The 13,827-nt window shown below is 42.9% G+C and overlaps 1 protein-coding gene across 1 annotated transcript in view; it reads left to right on the top strand.

Annotated features, from left to right (window-relative positions):
• The first annotated feature begins 9,777 nt into the window (after positions 1-9,777).
• ARPP19 (cAMP regulated phosphoprotein 19) overlaps positions 9,778-13,827 on the top strand; it is a 9,289-nt gene continuing 5,239 nt past the window's right edge. Inside the window, exon 1 of the mRNA XM_018576072.1 lies at positions 9,778-9,928. Coding sequence (XP_018431574.1) covers positions 9,869-9,928 — 60 coding nt within the window. The 5' untranslated portion in view covers positions 9,778-9,868. The remainder of the gene's footprint in view (positions 9,929-13,827) is intronic.

Here is a 13,827-nt window from a genome sequence, read left to right as displayed (position 1 = left end):
AGGTCAGGAAAGGGATGGTGGATAAGGTTAGGTCAGGAAAGGGATGGTGGATAAGGTTAGGTCAGGAAAGGGATGGTGGATAAGGTTAGGTCAGGAAAGGGATGGTGGATAAGGTTTGGTCAGGTCAGGAAAGGGATGGTGGATATGGTTAGGTCTGGAAAGGGATGGTGGATAAGGTAAGGTCAGGAAAGGGATGATGGATATGGTTAGGTCAGGAAAGGGATGGTGGATAAGGTTAGGTCAGGAAAGGGATGGTGGATAAGGTTAGGTCAGGAAAGGGATGGTGGATAAGGTCAGGTCAGGAAAGGGATGGTGGATAAGGTTAGGTCAGGAAAGGGATGGTGGATAAGGTCAGGTCAGGAAAGGATGGTGGATTAGGCAAGCTCAGGGAAGGGGGCAAAAAGGATTAGTGCACTTTGTTTTGAATTGCATTTATCCTTTAACGTCCATTAATAGTCAAGCTTGTCTGTCTCCTGTCTGCTGTCACCTCAGCCTTCACATTAAAAGGCCCATTGGGAGCAGGAAAGGGCCAAGTCCAACTTTTACAGCAAATAACAAGTTGCCTGGATCTACTGAATGTTCTAGCATGCATTTCTCACTGATGGCAACCTCCTTGCTAATTATGCTTAGTTTTAATTGTAGATGTTTGTGATTAGGTTTACTTTAAGACTCCGCCATTTATCAAACAGTTTTAAGTAAATTGAGGGTCACCTAAAATGAGTATATTCTAGCCAGAGTTTCTCTAGGTCTCTTCAGGACTGCTATGCAGACGTCTCTGTTGGGGTTTCAGTTCTTCTGGTGACTGTAAAGCCATGGTCCTTTCAAATCATGTAGTGACCCATCGCAGACTATTACATTCTATCCTTTTTATTTAACTACAGTAAAGTGAGATACAATTAATAATGACGTCTTACAATACCCTATTGGTTTTTCAAAACTTCTGTTCAGTGCTGCATATTATACCACAATAAGACTACAATGCCTTAGGTGCTAGACATGTAATATACCGGCTAGGTCATCCTTGCATAAACATGTTTAATTTCCAGTAAACTCACTAGGCTCTTACAAGACAATGCATTACTTTGCTATTATTAAGGTGGAGCCACATACAAAGGAAAACCCCTATTACACCGCTGGGAGTTTACAGACCATATACCCAATAGCTGAAGTCCATAAGGAAATGTCACAAACACCTCTAAATGTTCTCCCCTTTCTGTGTTTGCTGTGAGTGAATCACAGTGATCTAATATCGGCGGCTGCAGCTAGACGGAATACTCTTCCATTGCTTTTAATGGCAAAGCTGCTTAGATCTCTAAATATTGGCTATGAACAATATTACATCTCTTTCTGAAGCTGGGAGGGTTGGTAACTAGATCTAAACTGGACACCTAGAATAATTAGTGTGTGCCTGCCGGACTGAAGGGCCAGTATTCATACATGTTTAAGTTTTGCTTCTGATGTGTTGGTGAATCATTTCTGAAGTATCTGGAGCACGGTGTTGGAGTTTTTATTGGATTATATGGGGGGCCTGTGTTCAGGGTTATTGCTGCTTTTGCAATATAATGCTGATTATTATTTATACAAGTCAATTGCAATGCACAGTCAATACATCTCAAAAGCAAACCACTTTTCCCTCAACACATGTTCAGGCTGAGTTGCTTTTTAGTCTCTTTTTCATATACACTAATCTGCGATACACAAATTAACTAATATGCAAACCCCCTCAGTCTTATGTCTACTGGTGCTGCTCAACCACAGGTTCACTTTCTCAGGTGAATCTGGAAAATTGAATTACTGCCTCCAATCTGGATTGATATACACAAACACAGGCCACCAAGACAAAGGACACACTCCTTTTGAAGGCTTGTTAGTGGCTCAGCGGTGACTACAAACCTATGGACCTAGAAAAAATAAATAAATCTCACAACATGACCTCTTGAGCAGTACTTGTAACAAAACAGGGAAGGCAGGCAAGTATGGTGCAAGTGTAATCCATAAAGTCAACATTGTGACAACGAATGTAACGATGTGGACATTTCGTATTAGAGCAAGCCCATATTTAAAGCGTTGGATTAAACTTTCATTCCCTAATACATGCCCAGAAACTGAAACCAGGACCAAGTCCCAGAAAAGGGAGAACAAAGATGAACAAGAGGCAGGTTGGAGAAAAGCGGGTAGCCCCTCCCCACCCCGAGTAGGGACATAAGATAACCAAAGGTCCTAAGTGGGTAGATCACGCATAAGGCCATTGTACTCGGGAGAGGATGTGAATTCCTTCCAATAAAACCATGTTTCCAGTATTTGTCATGCATACCTTTGTCAGAGGAAATCAGAAGTTCCACGCATTCAACCTCGCTGACTCTGTTGAGCCACTGTGGCACCAAAGGGGCCTTGTCCTGCTTCCACATTTCTGGTATACAACTCCTTGCTGCACTGAGTAAATACGGTAGTATAGATCTTTTATATATAGTGACAGTTTTAATAACTTTGACTCTGTATGCCATCACAATGGATGTAAAATGAAGCAATCAAGATGTAATTTAAGTGTGAACATTCAGCTTTAATTCAAGGAGTTTAGCAAAATTATAGCTAAATGAGCCATTTAGAAATAATAGCTATTTTTATGCATAACCCCCCTACCATATGTCTTCAGGAACTCAAAGTAACTGGACAAAATAACATTATCCTAAATATAATGATCATTTTATTACTTTGTTAAAAATCCTTTGCATTCAATGACTGCCGGAAGTCTGGGACATAATCAAATTCTGAGTTTCCTCCCTAGTAATGCTTCGTCAGGCCTTTACCGCAATTGTCTTCAGTTGCTGCTTGTTTGTTGTTATTTCTACCTTCAGTTTTGTCTTCATCTATGTTCAAATGAATTATGGTGAGGGAACTGACTTGGCTATTAAAGAATATTCCACTTGTTTGTATTTAAATGCTCTTGGGTTGCTTTTTCAGTATGATTTGGGTCATTATCCATCTGTACTGGAAAGAGCCATCCTATTAGTTTTGCAGCATTTGGCTGAAGCTATGCAAATAGTATAGATCAATAAATAGTATAAATCTATATATCTCAGAACTCACCCTGTCAGCAGTCATATCAATAAACACCAGTGACTGAATTAAATTGGCAGTCATACATGTCCATGCCCGTACACCACGTTTGACAGATTATTTTATGCTTCTTATCATCATCCATATTCTAGTATATGTTGATTGTATTAGTCCAAAGAAAAGACTATTCTTCTGGAACCAGGCAGGTTTCTTAAGATGTTTTCTGGCAAAGTTTAATTGGACCTTCCTATTATTGCGCCTTACCAGTGGTTGCACCCTATGGTAAGTCCTCTGTATTTACTCTTATGAAGTCTTCATTTGATTGTAGGCTTTGACAATGATTTACTTACCTCCTGGAGAGAATTCTTGATTTGGCTAGGTGTTCTAAAGCGGTTATCTTCAAATGGAAAGAATTCTACCATCATCCAGCACAATCGTTTTCCTGGTCATTCAAGTATTTTGGTGTTGTTGTGTCCATCAATCTATTCATTGTTAAGCATGTCATGTGTCAAATTCTTGATTTGGCCACTACTAATGTTTCTGCTATCTCTCTGATGAGATTGGATTTCTCAACCTAATGATGGCCTGCTTTACTTGCATTGACATCTCCTTGGTCCTCATATTAAGAATTCATATCAACAGGTTCTAAATGCACATTCCACAGTTGTAATCAACTGCAAACCTATATCCTTGATTGTTAAACAAATAATAGGGGAACTGCCAACACCTAGCCAAGGAACAACAGCATATCAGGGTTACATGCAAAAAGTGCTGTTGTTCCTAAACCATTTTCCAACTGGAATGTAAATACCCTTGTGTTAAGGCTGACAGTCTGTACTTTTAGCCAAAATTCATTATATAACTTAAAGTAGTACTAAGGTCCGGACATTTTTTTACCTTAATGCATCCTCTGCATCAGGGTAAAAACGGCCCTGTACCTTTTTCTTCCCCAGTCCCCCCACACTTACCTGTCATTGACGCTCGTCCCCGCCGCCGGTCTCAAAGCAATCCTCCGTTCTTCAAACTTCCTTGTTGCGGGGGAAGAGGGGGGAGGTGCTGAGGAGCCATCAGTTATATAATGAAGTTTGTTTAAAAGTACAGACTGTCAGCCTTAAAGGAGAACTATGAGGTGAGTGATTTTCACTCATCCTCATAGTTCGAGCCGATGTGTGACAATGAAACTGTCACAGGTCGGCTCAATAGATCGGGAAGTGAGCGAACACATACCATCGCTCGCTCACATCTCGATTATGTCCCTGTAGAGAGCCATGACTGTCACTCACGGCTCCCTGCAGGGCCTCCAGCGCTGACTGGCGGAACAGATGAGGGAGAGGGCAGAGCCAGCTGTCAATCACGCAGCTGGGTGGATCTCGACAATAATGTTGAGATCCATCCCGGCTGCGGCGGTCTCAGTATACCGCGAGCTGTAGCTTGCGATATACTGAGCTTTGGGTCACAGGAGGACGCTTGTTTATGTCCTCCCGTGACCCGTTAGGAGAACTATGGGGAAAAACACTGACCCCCATAGTTCTCCTTTAACATGAGGGTATTTACATCGGGGTTGGAAAATATCTTTCTGCCATCAAACTCTTGGGCGTGTGGCCTGCCACAGGGTTGTGTGTGTCTATGGACCCACACAGCCACTGCGGGCACGAGTGAGCAGGGGTGCCTCCATTAGCCAATGGAGGCACCCGTGCAGGAAGCGGGGGGAAGAGAGCTGCGGGGACCCATTTGAAAACGAGGAATAAAAAACTTTTAAAGAAAAACTAAGACAAGATGGTGAGGGCCCTGCCCGTGAGGGCTTACAATCTAAAAGGGAGGGGCACTTTATCAGTGTCCAAATATTTATGGAGCTAACTAGAACTGTGTTAGGGATTTTCTTGTCTGAAGTGTAGCTTTAGGCATTCCTTAACAAATACTGTCTCTGTTTGTGATAAAGCGGTGACATTCTGTATACAATGTGCACAAACTCCAAAGTGTTTACAAATCCATCTAGGAAGCAGTTTAGTCCCATAGACATGCTGTAGCAAGTTTTGTAATACACATAGCTTCTGATGAATAATGAAGAGGGCGGTAGCTATAATGTAGTTTGCTACAGATTGCCTAAAATTCTGTTTTTACAACAATGTCAGATCATACCTTTCTGGTTAAGCAAATTCAACCAAGAAAACCAACACAATGATAACGCCCTATAATTATGAGCCAATTGCTTACATTACCCAACAGTACTAATATATACACACAGATCCAAACGCAGTTGGTTATTTAAAGAAAAAAAAAGAAAGAATGATTTAACAAGCAGATATGCGTTACTTTACAACATATAATAAAATGTTTTAGTTTGTTATCGAAGGATAGAAATCACCATCACTCAGCAAATGAAATTAAAAAAATTTCAATTTATTTGGACTAAGCGTCACACATATCTCATAATCCAATCCAACATTTCGGGACCACGCAGGGTCCCTTTATCAGGGCAAAGGTGTGACCATAACAAGTCACATCTTTGCCCTGATGAAGGGACCCTGCGTGGTCCCAAAACGTTCTCCCCCACTACAGTTAGGCAATGATAAAGTTTCTATTTGAAGAATGATCGAACAGAGTCCCAAACAAATTTAGTAAAAAAGCTCTGTACCTTCTGAAGGAAGGCTCTAGGAAGGGAGATATGGATTGTATGGAATAAGTACAGAAAATGTTGCACTAAGCACATTTTCAGGACATTGATCGGGCGTTTTCTATCACAATCATCAAGTACCTCCGTCATCCTCTGAAGCAAGGCTTCAAAATTCAAAGAAAAGAGACCATTCAGGGTGTAGAAATCACAAGATATCTCAAGGAGGCACAGCAAACTCGGAATGCAAAATTGTTTTGCAATTGCTCAACCTGTGGACTCAGAGATACGTTGAGAATTTCGGACTACGAATAGTTGACTTTGAAATTACTGAGTGCAACAAACCGCCTGTATTATCGGGGGAGGGCAAGGAGGCCAACTTAGTACTATGATGTCCAATGGATAGTCCAGAAGTTAGTTCTGAGGGCAACTGTCAAGTGTTCCATTGTCAGGACGTACAAATAAGGGGACAATGGACACCCCTGCCTTGTGCCCTTAGAGATGGTAAACAAGGGGGAAAGGGATCCAATAATGCGAACTCACGCGGAGGGAGAGGAGTAAAGGGCCATAACATTCCACATTATATTAGGGCCTAAACATATTTGCAGTAAAGTATACAGGAAGAATGGCCAACTCACCCTGTCGCATGCCTTTTCTTTGCCTACAGACAGGAGACACCTCAGAACATTCAAAGCCTGGTCATGTTCCATCAGTAGAAGGGTTTTGATGGTATTGTCCCTAACCTTACTACCCTGAACAAAGTCCACCTGATCAGGATTAACAAGTCGGGGGAGAAGCGGCTAAAGTCTGTAAACTAGCTATATGGCAAATAATTTTAGGTCCAAATTGAGATGGGGTGATAATTGGAGCAATGTGTATAATCTTTATCTTGTTTTGGGATCAGGGAGATATGGGCTTCCAGAGCATGGCTAGGAAATTACTCTTCCAAGGCTGTGAATCTGTCTGGGCCAGGACTCTTACCAGTGGGGACCGATTTGAGTATGGCCGACAGTTCGTCTGCAGTAATGGGTTCTTCCAGAGCCTGTGTAGTGGTCTCCTCTAAAACTGGAGGTGGCTTATCTCTAACATATGTAGCAATGCTATCCTCAAGATCCAACTCTGAGAATGTTGGATAGAGGGTAGGGATATTATAACGGCACACATAAAACTCAACAAAAGTCCACTGGATCTCCTCAGCCGTATGCACCATGCAATCCATGGAAGATTTCATCTGTGGTATAGATGTATGGTGGTCACCGAGGTGCAAGGTTCTAGCTAAAAGTTTGCCACATTTATTGCCATATACATAATGTCTCAGTGCCAACGTCTTCGTATAGGTCTGTGCAGAAAATTTCAGAAGAGAGAGGAGTTTAGATCTGGTTGAGAAAATTTTCGCCAGAGTCTCAGGTAAGGGGGACCATTTCTAAGCAGTCTCCAGATGTTTGAGGGTATTCATGGCCTCTAATATACACTGAGATTGCTCTCCCTTCACCCAAGTCCACTGTTAGATTAAAATGACTCTCAGTACAGCCTTAAGAGCCTTCTATTGACAGATGCGTAGGGCCAGATGAATGACCAACAAAAAAATGAATGATAGCCTCAGATACCCTGGACATACAGGTGAAACGCGAATAATTAGAATATCGTGCAAAGTTCATTTATTTCACTAATGCAACTTAAAAGGTGAAACTAATATATGAGATAGACTCATTACATGCAAAGCAATATAGTTCAAGCCGTGATTGGTCATAATTGTGATGATTATGGCTTACAGCTCATGAAAACCCCAAGACCCCAAATCCACAACCTCAAAAAAGTAGATTATTACATGCAATCAATAAAACAAGGATTGTACATAGAACAATATCGGACCTCTGAAAAGTACAAGCATGCATATGTACTCAGTACTTGGTTTGGGCCCCTTTTGCAGCACTTACTGCAATTACTTTTGCACGATATTCTAATTATTCGAGTTTCACCTGTACACACTTGGTCCATTAAAAGGGTCTCATAGTCCATTCCCTCCGAGACTCCTGTTGAATTTGAATGGCTAGCATAACAGGGGAGTGGTCTGGCCACAATGAATGGATGAATTAGGGTTGCCACCTGTCCAGGATTCACCCGGACAGTCCGGGTTTTGAATGCGGTGTCTGGGTTTCATGGCAGGACACAAGATGTCAGGCAGACAGGGGCTAACAAAATTAAGACAGGGGCTACTGGCCCCGCACTGAAAATAGTCTCAACTGTGATATTTACATACGAATGGGCGGCACTATCTACAAATGAATAAGCTACGACTTATTTTCCCCCAAAAATGTAAGCGCGGTCGCAAGAGTGTTCGGGTTTCGCTTCAAGAAAAGGTGGCAAGCGTAGGATGAATGGAAGCCCATTCTACCGGCAAGAAGTAAGAACACAAGTGAAAAATGTTTGAATAGAGCGAGTATTAGATTGTCTGTTGTTTTTTTTTTTATTAATCTCTGTTCCCATTGGGTAAGGACTTACAGTGTGAAGTAGTAAAGTATGTCACCAGCACACAGTGGTTAAATCTTCAAGAAGTGATCATTTTATTGCTGCACACCCAGATCTTGTCACATAGCAGTTTTGGGGCCACTCAGGGTCCCTCCTTCAGGCATTATAGTGTGGTCACCAGGACAGAAAGTGAGCAGGATCTCTCCAGTGGGGACACATACATAAAGAACTCTTTTATAATTGGGGATCTCCATCTGAGCTGCCTGTGTCCCTGCAGGGGAAGTTTACAAACCAAAAGCTTACAGTCAACTACCTCATCACTGTGCAGCCAATCGCAGTGAACGGGAGCCCCTCCTACTGGATTCCTGAGGCTGGAATCCCTGCTGTGTCCGTTCAGATATAATTAAACTGACATTACAGTCAAATTTGTTTTGCCCTTTCCCAATCCTGCTGTAGGGCCTTACCTTAAATGATGCCTCTTGATCCAATCATCTTCTTTGTTCAAGTAGTTTCCAGCAATCCCTTCAGCGCCGGTCTCTGATCCAGCGCTGACTGCAGTGTCCCACGGAGTCTGTGCAGCGTGCACGCTCACGGCTGCCTGCATTAACTTCTATTGAGTCTCTCCTCTTCTCCCTGCCGATGATCTCCACTGCTCATGCGCACGCCCAGATCTTCCTGCACGGCGGTTCGGGGAAGCTGAATGCTGCAGATAGGAGCGAGCGGCGGTGACAGAGGAAAGTATTTACCTATTTGGTAACTTTTTGCATGTATCTACTGCTTGCTAGCAGTGGATATAGGTAAAAAAAATAAGACTTTAAATCTACTTTAATGACAAGCTGACAGTGGCCACATCTGTCAGCAGCAGCCCACGTATAATTGTACCTGTAACGATTACCTGCGGATTGGGAGAGATGCTTCTCGCTGGACACAGACAGCGGTTGCAGCAGTACAGACACACCCGCGATTCCTGCGGCCAGAATCTGTAGGTTCTTTCTGCAGAAATCCCTAGCAGAAGCCTAAAACCGAACAGGAATGTGCGCTAATGCTACGTGGCGGTGTATGGAGGTGCAGTATTTTCTTGTGGTAGGCAGGTGCGTCCACATGCCTCAATATGCGTTTTCTTTGTGCGTTTTGAAATATGTAACAGCTGTCCACTACTGCCAGGATTTGGAAATTCTTAGCGTCTAAATAAAGGCGTTTTGACATGTTGGGCCTGGTGTGCGGGTGACTATTTGCATATTTAGATTCAAGTGGCGCCATCACACATTTGACTACATTGAGTTTGGAGTGTGGTGGGATGCATGCTACCCTGTGTTTTGGCACAGGTTTCCAAAGCGTTTTTTAAAGTAGATAGGGTTAAAACAACCATTGAAAGTAGATAGGGTTCACAACCATTGAAAGTAGATAGGGTTAATGACAAACATTGACCAAGGCTTGGTAATACCTGTTGTCAACGCAACAAAACACTAATGGAATAATAATATTCAAGGTTCAATCACAACCGAATCCCGTTTCATTAATTAGAGGCAGCGAGAACTACATCTCCCATCAGGCTCTGCGCCTGGGACGTCACTCAGCAGCCCTGCGGAGTACGCTTGAAGAGGATTCCCCCGGCGTACTGACGTAAAGCTTTGGGTGACGTAGCCGGTGCCGCGGCCATCTTTGTGTGGGAGGAGTTAGTAGGCAGATTGGGGGCAGACAGTGTTCTGAGGCCACCGAATCCTCTCCGCCATGTCCGCCGATAAACTGGAGAGTAAGACGCCGGAGGAGATCTCCACTGACGAACAGAAGGTGAGCTCACAGCCGTGCCGGCTGAGGGGAAGCAGAGGCATTGGCCGCTCTTGTGGAAAGATCCAGAGTGTGCCGGAGGATGAGTCATAATGTGGTGTGCCCCGGCCCATGTGGGGGCCCCTGTGACCTCATGAGGGTTCCAAGTCCCATCTGCTGGGCTACAGACCCACCTCACTATGAAAATTCTATATAATGGCTTTCTCTGGAGGGAGTCTGCCGCCCGAAGCCCTCTACTCTCAGGGGCCCAGCTTCCTCTTGTGTCATCTCAGCTCACTCTGCCTTTTTGGGGGCATCAGCCAGGCTTGGATCCTCTGCACCGCCATATATTGACCCCAGACCCCTCTACTCTTAGGGGTACACCTTTCTCTCTCATTCTGAATCGTTATGACTTTGTGGGGACCATCTGCCAGTTTAGGATCCCCTGTACTCCCAGTGTTTGGGCCCAGGCCCCTCTACTCTCATCAGCTCACCTTCTCTCTCATTCTAGATCATTGTATTTATGGGGGGCATTTGTCTGGGATCTCATGGACCCATAAGTATGCCCCCAGACCCCTCTACTCTCAGGGGTACACCTTCCTCTGTGATCCTGGTTCATTTTGTCTTGGAGGGCATCTGCCAATCTGGGCACCTCTGCACCCCTATTGGGCCCCAGCCCCTTGTATTCTCAGGGGTACACCTATCTCTTTGCTTCTGGCTTATTTCTCTGTACAGTGCATTTGACCACCTGGGACCCTCTATTGGGCACCCCTCTACTTTTAGGGGCACACCTGCTCTGATCTTGAACCATCTTGTTGTGGGGTTTGTCTGAAAATCTGGGTTCAACTGCACACCCCCCTATTGAGCCCCTGCCCCCTCTACAGTCAAGAGTACCCCTTCCTCAGTGTCAGCTTTTGGGGGTATCTGAGAATCTGGCATCACTTTTCATGTGATACATTTGACCTGAGATTTAATAATCTTAATATCTCCCCTTTAAATAAAGCTTGGAGCCCCCTGAATTACCCCAGCTGTATATAATGAGCCGGGTAGGCCAAGTAATATGAGAGTGAGCACATGGCTGAAGTGTGACATGCATTTCATTTTGCTCTTCATGCATTGCACATACTGGGGGGCACAAATAAGTGTACAGACGGGGTAACTGATGATCATGTCTAACATTAGACTGGGGGGATTCAGCAGTGGTTGGTGATTAAATCTTCCTCGTGGTGTGTTCATATGATGATGCTGGAATGGAGAGCTGACTCGCCGTGGTCTCTGACTCTCTAGAACACGCTGGATTATCCCAGTGGCTGAGCATTAGCCGCACCTAATCTGCAGTAATGAAGAGGTTACATGTAGTCCCTGCAGCTCGTTTATTACAGCCTCACCCTCTTTATTATATTGTCATCTTCTAATGTGTAGGCTGGGAAGCTGTTCTGCATACATAATCATCCAGTTCTGGGTAGATATTGTTAAGCTTTCCATGTAGAACTTTCTTTTTCATGCTGAGCTACTTCATTCAATGCAAGTTGTAGAATTCTCCTTCAGATTTTATGTTATATGTGTAGCTCGTGGGTAAGCATTCATTTCAGCTCTGGTGTCCTTTTTGATTCATAGTTTGGACACCATCAGTATTAAAGTGACACTAAACTCAGGAGTTGAATCTTAAAAATACATTACCTTAACAAAAATGTATCTTATTTGTGTATCACTCAGCTGTAGATCCCCAGATCTACAGCTACTTTTGTTCCCCATGATCCCTGGGTGTGTGGTGAAGTAGCCACCACTCCAAGCTCACTCCCATAATGGACTAACATCTCATGTTTAGTTTACTAATTTGTATTGAGATTGTAGTCCATTATGGGAGCGATCTTGGCGAGGTGGCTTCTTTACAACACACCCCAACATGGACCTCCTTACCATCTTGTCTTGAATTGTATTGTAACTGTAATGTCTTCCTTATATTGCATAGTTACATAGTATTTGAGGTTGAATAAAGACATTAGTCCAAGTCCAACCTATTAGGATCTTATTCTAGGAGTACCTGTACCCCTGTATATTACGGTCCCTTAAGATTGTAAAGCGCTGCGCAAACTGTTGGCGCTATATAAATACTATGTAATAATAATAATTAATAATATAATAATAATACACACACACGGACCATTGGGAACAAAATGAGTCCCCCTCCAGAAGGTAGGACAGTGTCAGCACCAATTCAGAGATGATTTGAGGATCTACAGCCGAGTGATACACAAATACGATACATATTTGTTAATAGTTGAGGTACTTGAATCCATTTTTAAGATTTAGTGTCACTTTAAGTTTGTACAGTCTCCCCGCATCTGCTTTCATTAAGTCCCACTGCTGGTTAACAAACCCTTGTTGGAATTTCCTCAATGGACGGAAGGCCCTGTAGTCTATTTTGGTGTCTGTATCGTGCCAGGAATACTATCCTAAGATTTTGTCAGGAGCTGACAGCAGATAAACATCACTAGACTGACTGTAGAACAATGGTGGTCAATTCTCCCAAGTATAGGAGCCATTCAAAAAGCAGTGTGCTTCAAAATTCAGCGTCTCTATTGCTGCTGGAGTCACACATCACAAATTATTGTCCCCGCTGCTCCTTACAAGTCATAGAGATGAAAAACAAGTTTACTTGACTGTTACTTCTGCAGCAATATGAGAACATTTGGATCTGGAGGGTGACAGGAGAAGAGGAGTTTTACACACATGGACACCGGCTGTCTATTACTGTGGCAACATTTTCTTTATTATTGAGCAATGATGGGTTAATCATCAGATTTTCTCCCTGTCTGTCGTCTTATACAATGTGTATTAACTGCCTATGTGCCCCCAACATTTCACCATCTTCCTGCGCATGTACTCCCTTTTTGTCAGGTAACATACAATTCATTTTGCAGAGCCAGGTAGTATGCTCCTTTTTTAAAAGCAAATTATAACCAGACCTTTTTTTGGCATTGGTTCTCTTTTGGGTGACAGGAACATTTACTAATGTCCTCCTGTGACCCAAAACTCAGTATATAGCGGACTATTGACTGCTATATGCTGACAGCTCAGAGCCGCGCTGCACCCGGGATGGTCCAGACAATATTGTCAGGATCCACCCCGCTGCCTGATTGACAGTTGGCTCTGCCTCTCTAGAGTCAGAGCCCGTTGTGCCCGTCCCCTGTCTTTCCCTCCATTCAGCGAGTTTGTAAATTCTCATTGCTTTTAATGGAGCAGTACACATGACCAGGGCTTTGAAAATGTTTAGGGTGTCTCACCAGTCAGCCAAAAATGTCACTAGTCAGCATGACCGGACTATAGACTTGCAATTTATGTTAACCTTTTTTTGGGACAGATAGTTTTCTTTTGGTGGTATTTAATCACCACTGGGGGTTTTTTGTAATTTTTTTTTTTACTATATAATTAAAGTACCGTAAAGTTTGGAAGAAAAAAAAATTGCTACGTTATGTAAAAAAAAAACATTTATTCTTATCCATATTTTTGGTAAAATATAAAAATACGGGGTCACGTTGGGTAAATAGACACCAAACATGTCAAACGTTAAAATTGCGTGCATCCGCAAAATCGCAAAAAAAATATGATACCCCAAATTGGCCATAGGCGATGCTTTAAAAGCTTTTATTGCTCATCAGTTTAGTGTTAACCATGATTAATAGCCTTAAAATGATTACCCTCACTCTGACTTCGGCGGTGATATGTAACGTGTGGCGCAATCGCCATTTTCACACCATTTTTTTGTTTGTTTTGTTTTTTTATATATATTTGACTTAAGATTGTTTTATTTTTTTTGGGTAACTACTTTTTTTTAAAATAGTTTTTTACTTTATTTCCATCACATAGGGGGCTAAGAAGCCCTCTATGTAATAGCCAATTAAGAGGAGAGGGGACAGAGG

Source organism: Nanorana parkeri, unplaced genomic scaffold (assembly GCF_000935625.1).
Source record: "Nanorana parkeri isolate BGI_ZX_2015 unplaced genomic scaffold, ASM93562v1 scaffold55, whole genome shotgun sequence".
NCBI classification, from domain to species: domain Eukaryota; kingdom Metazoa; phylum Chordata; class Amphibia; order Anura; family Dicroglossidae; genus Nanorana; species Nanorana parkeri.
Note: the sequence above shows the minus strand (reverse complement) of the source record. Positions and strands in the feature narration are given on the sequence as shown.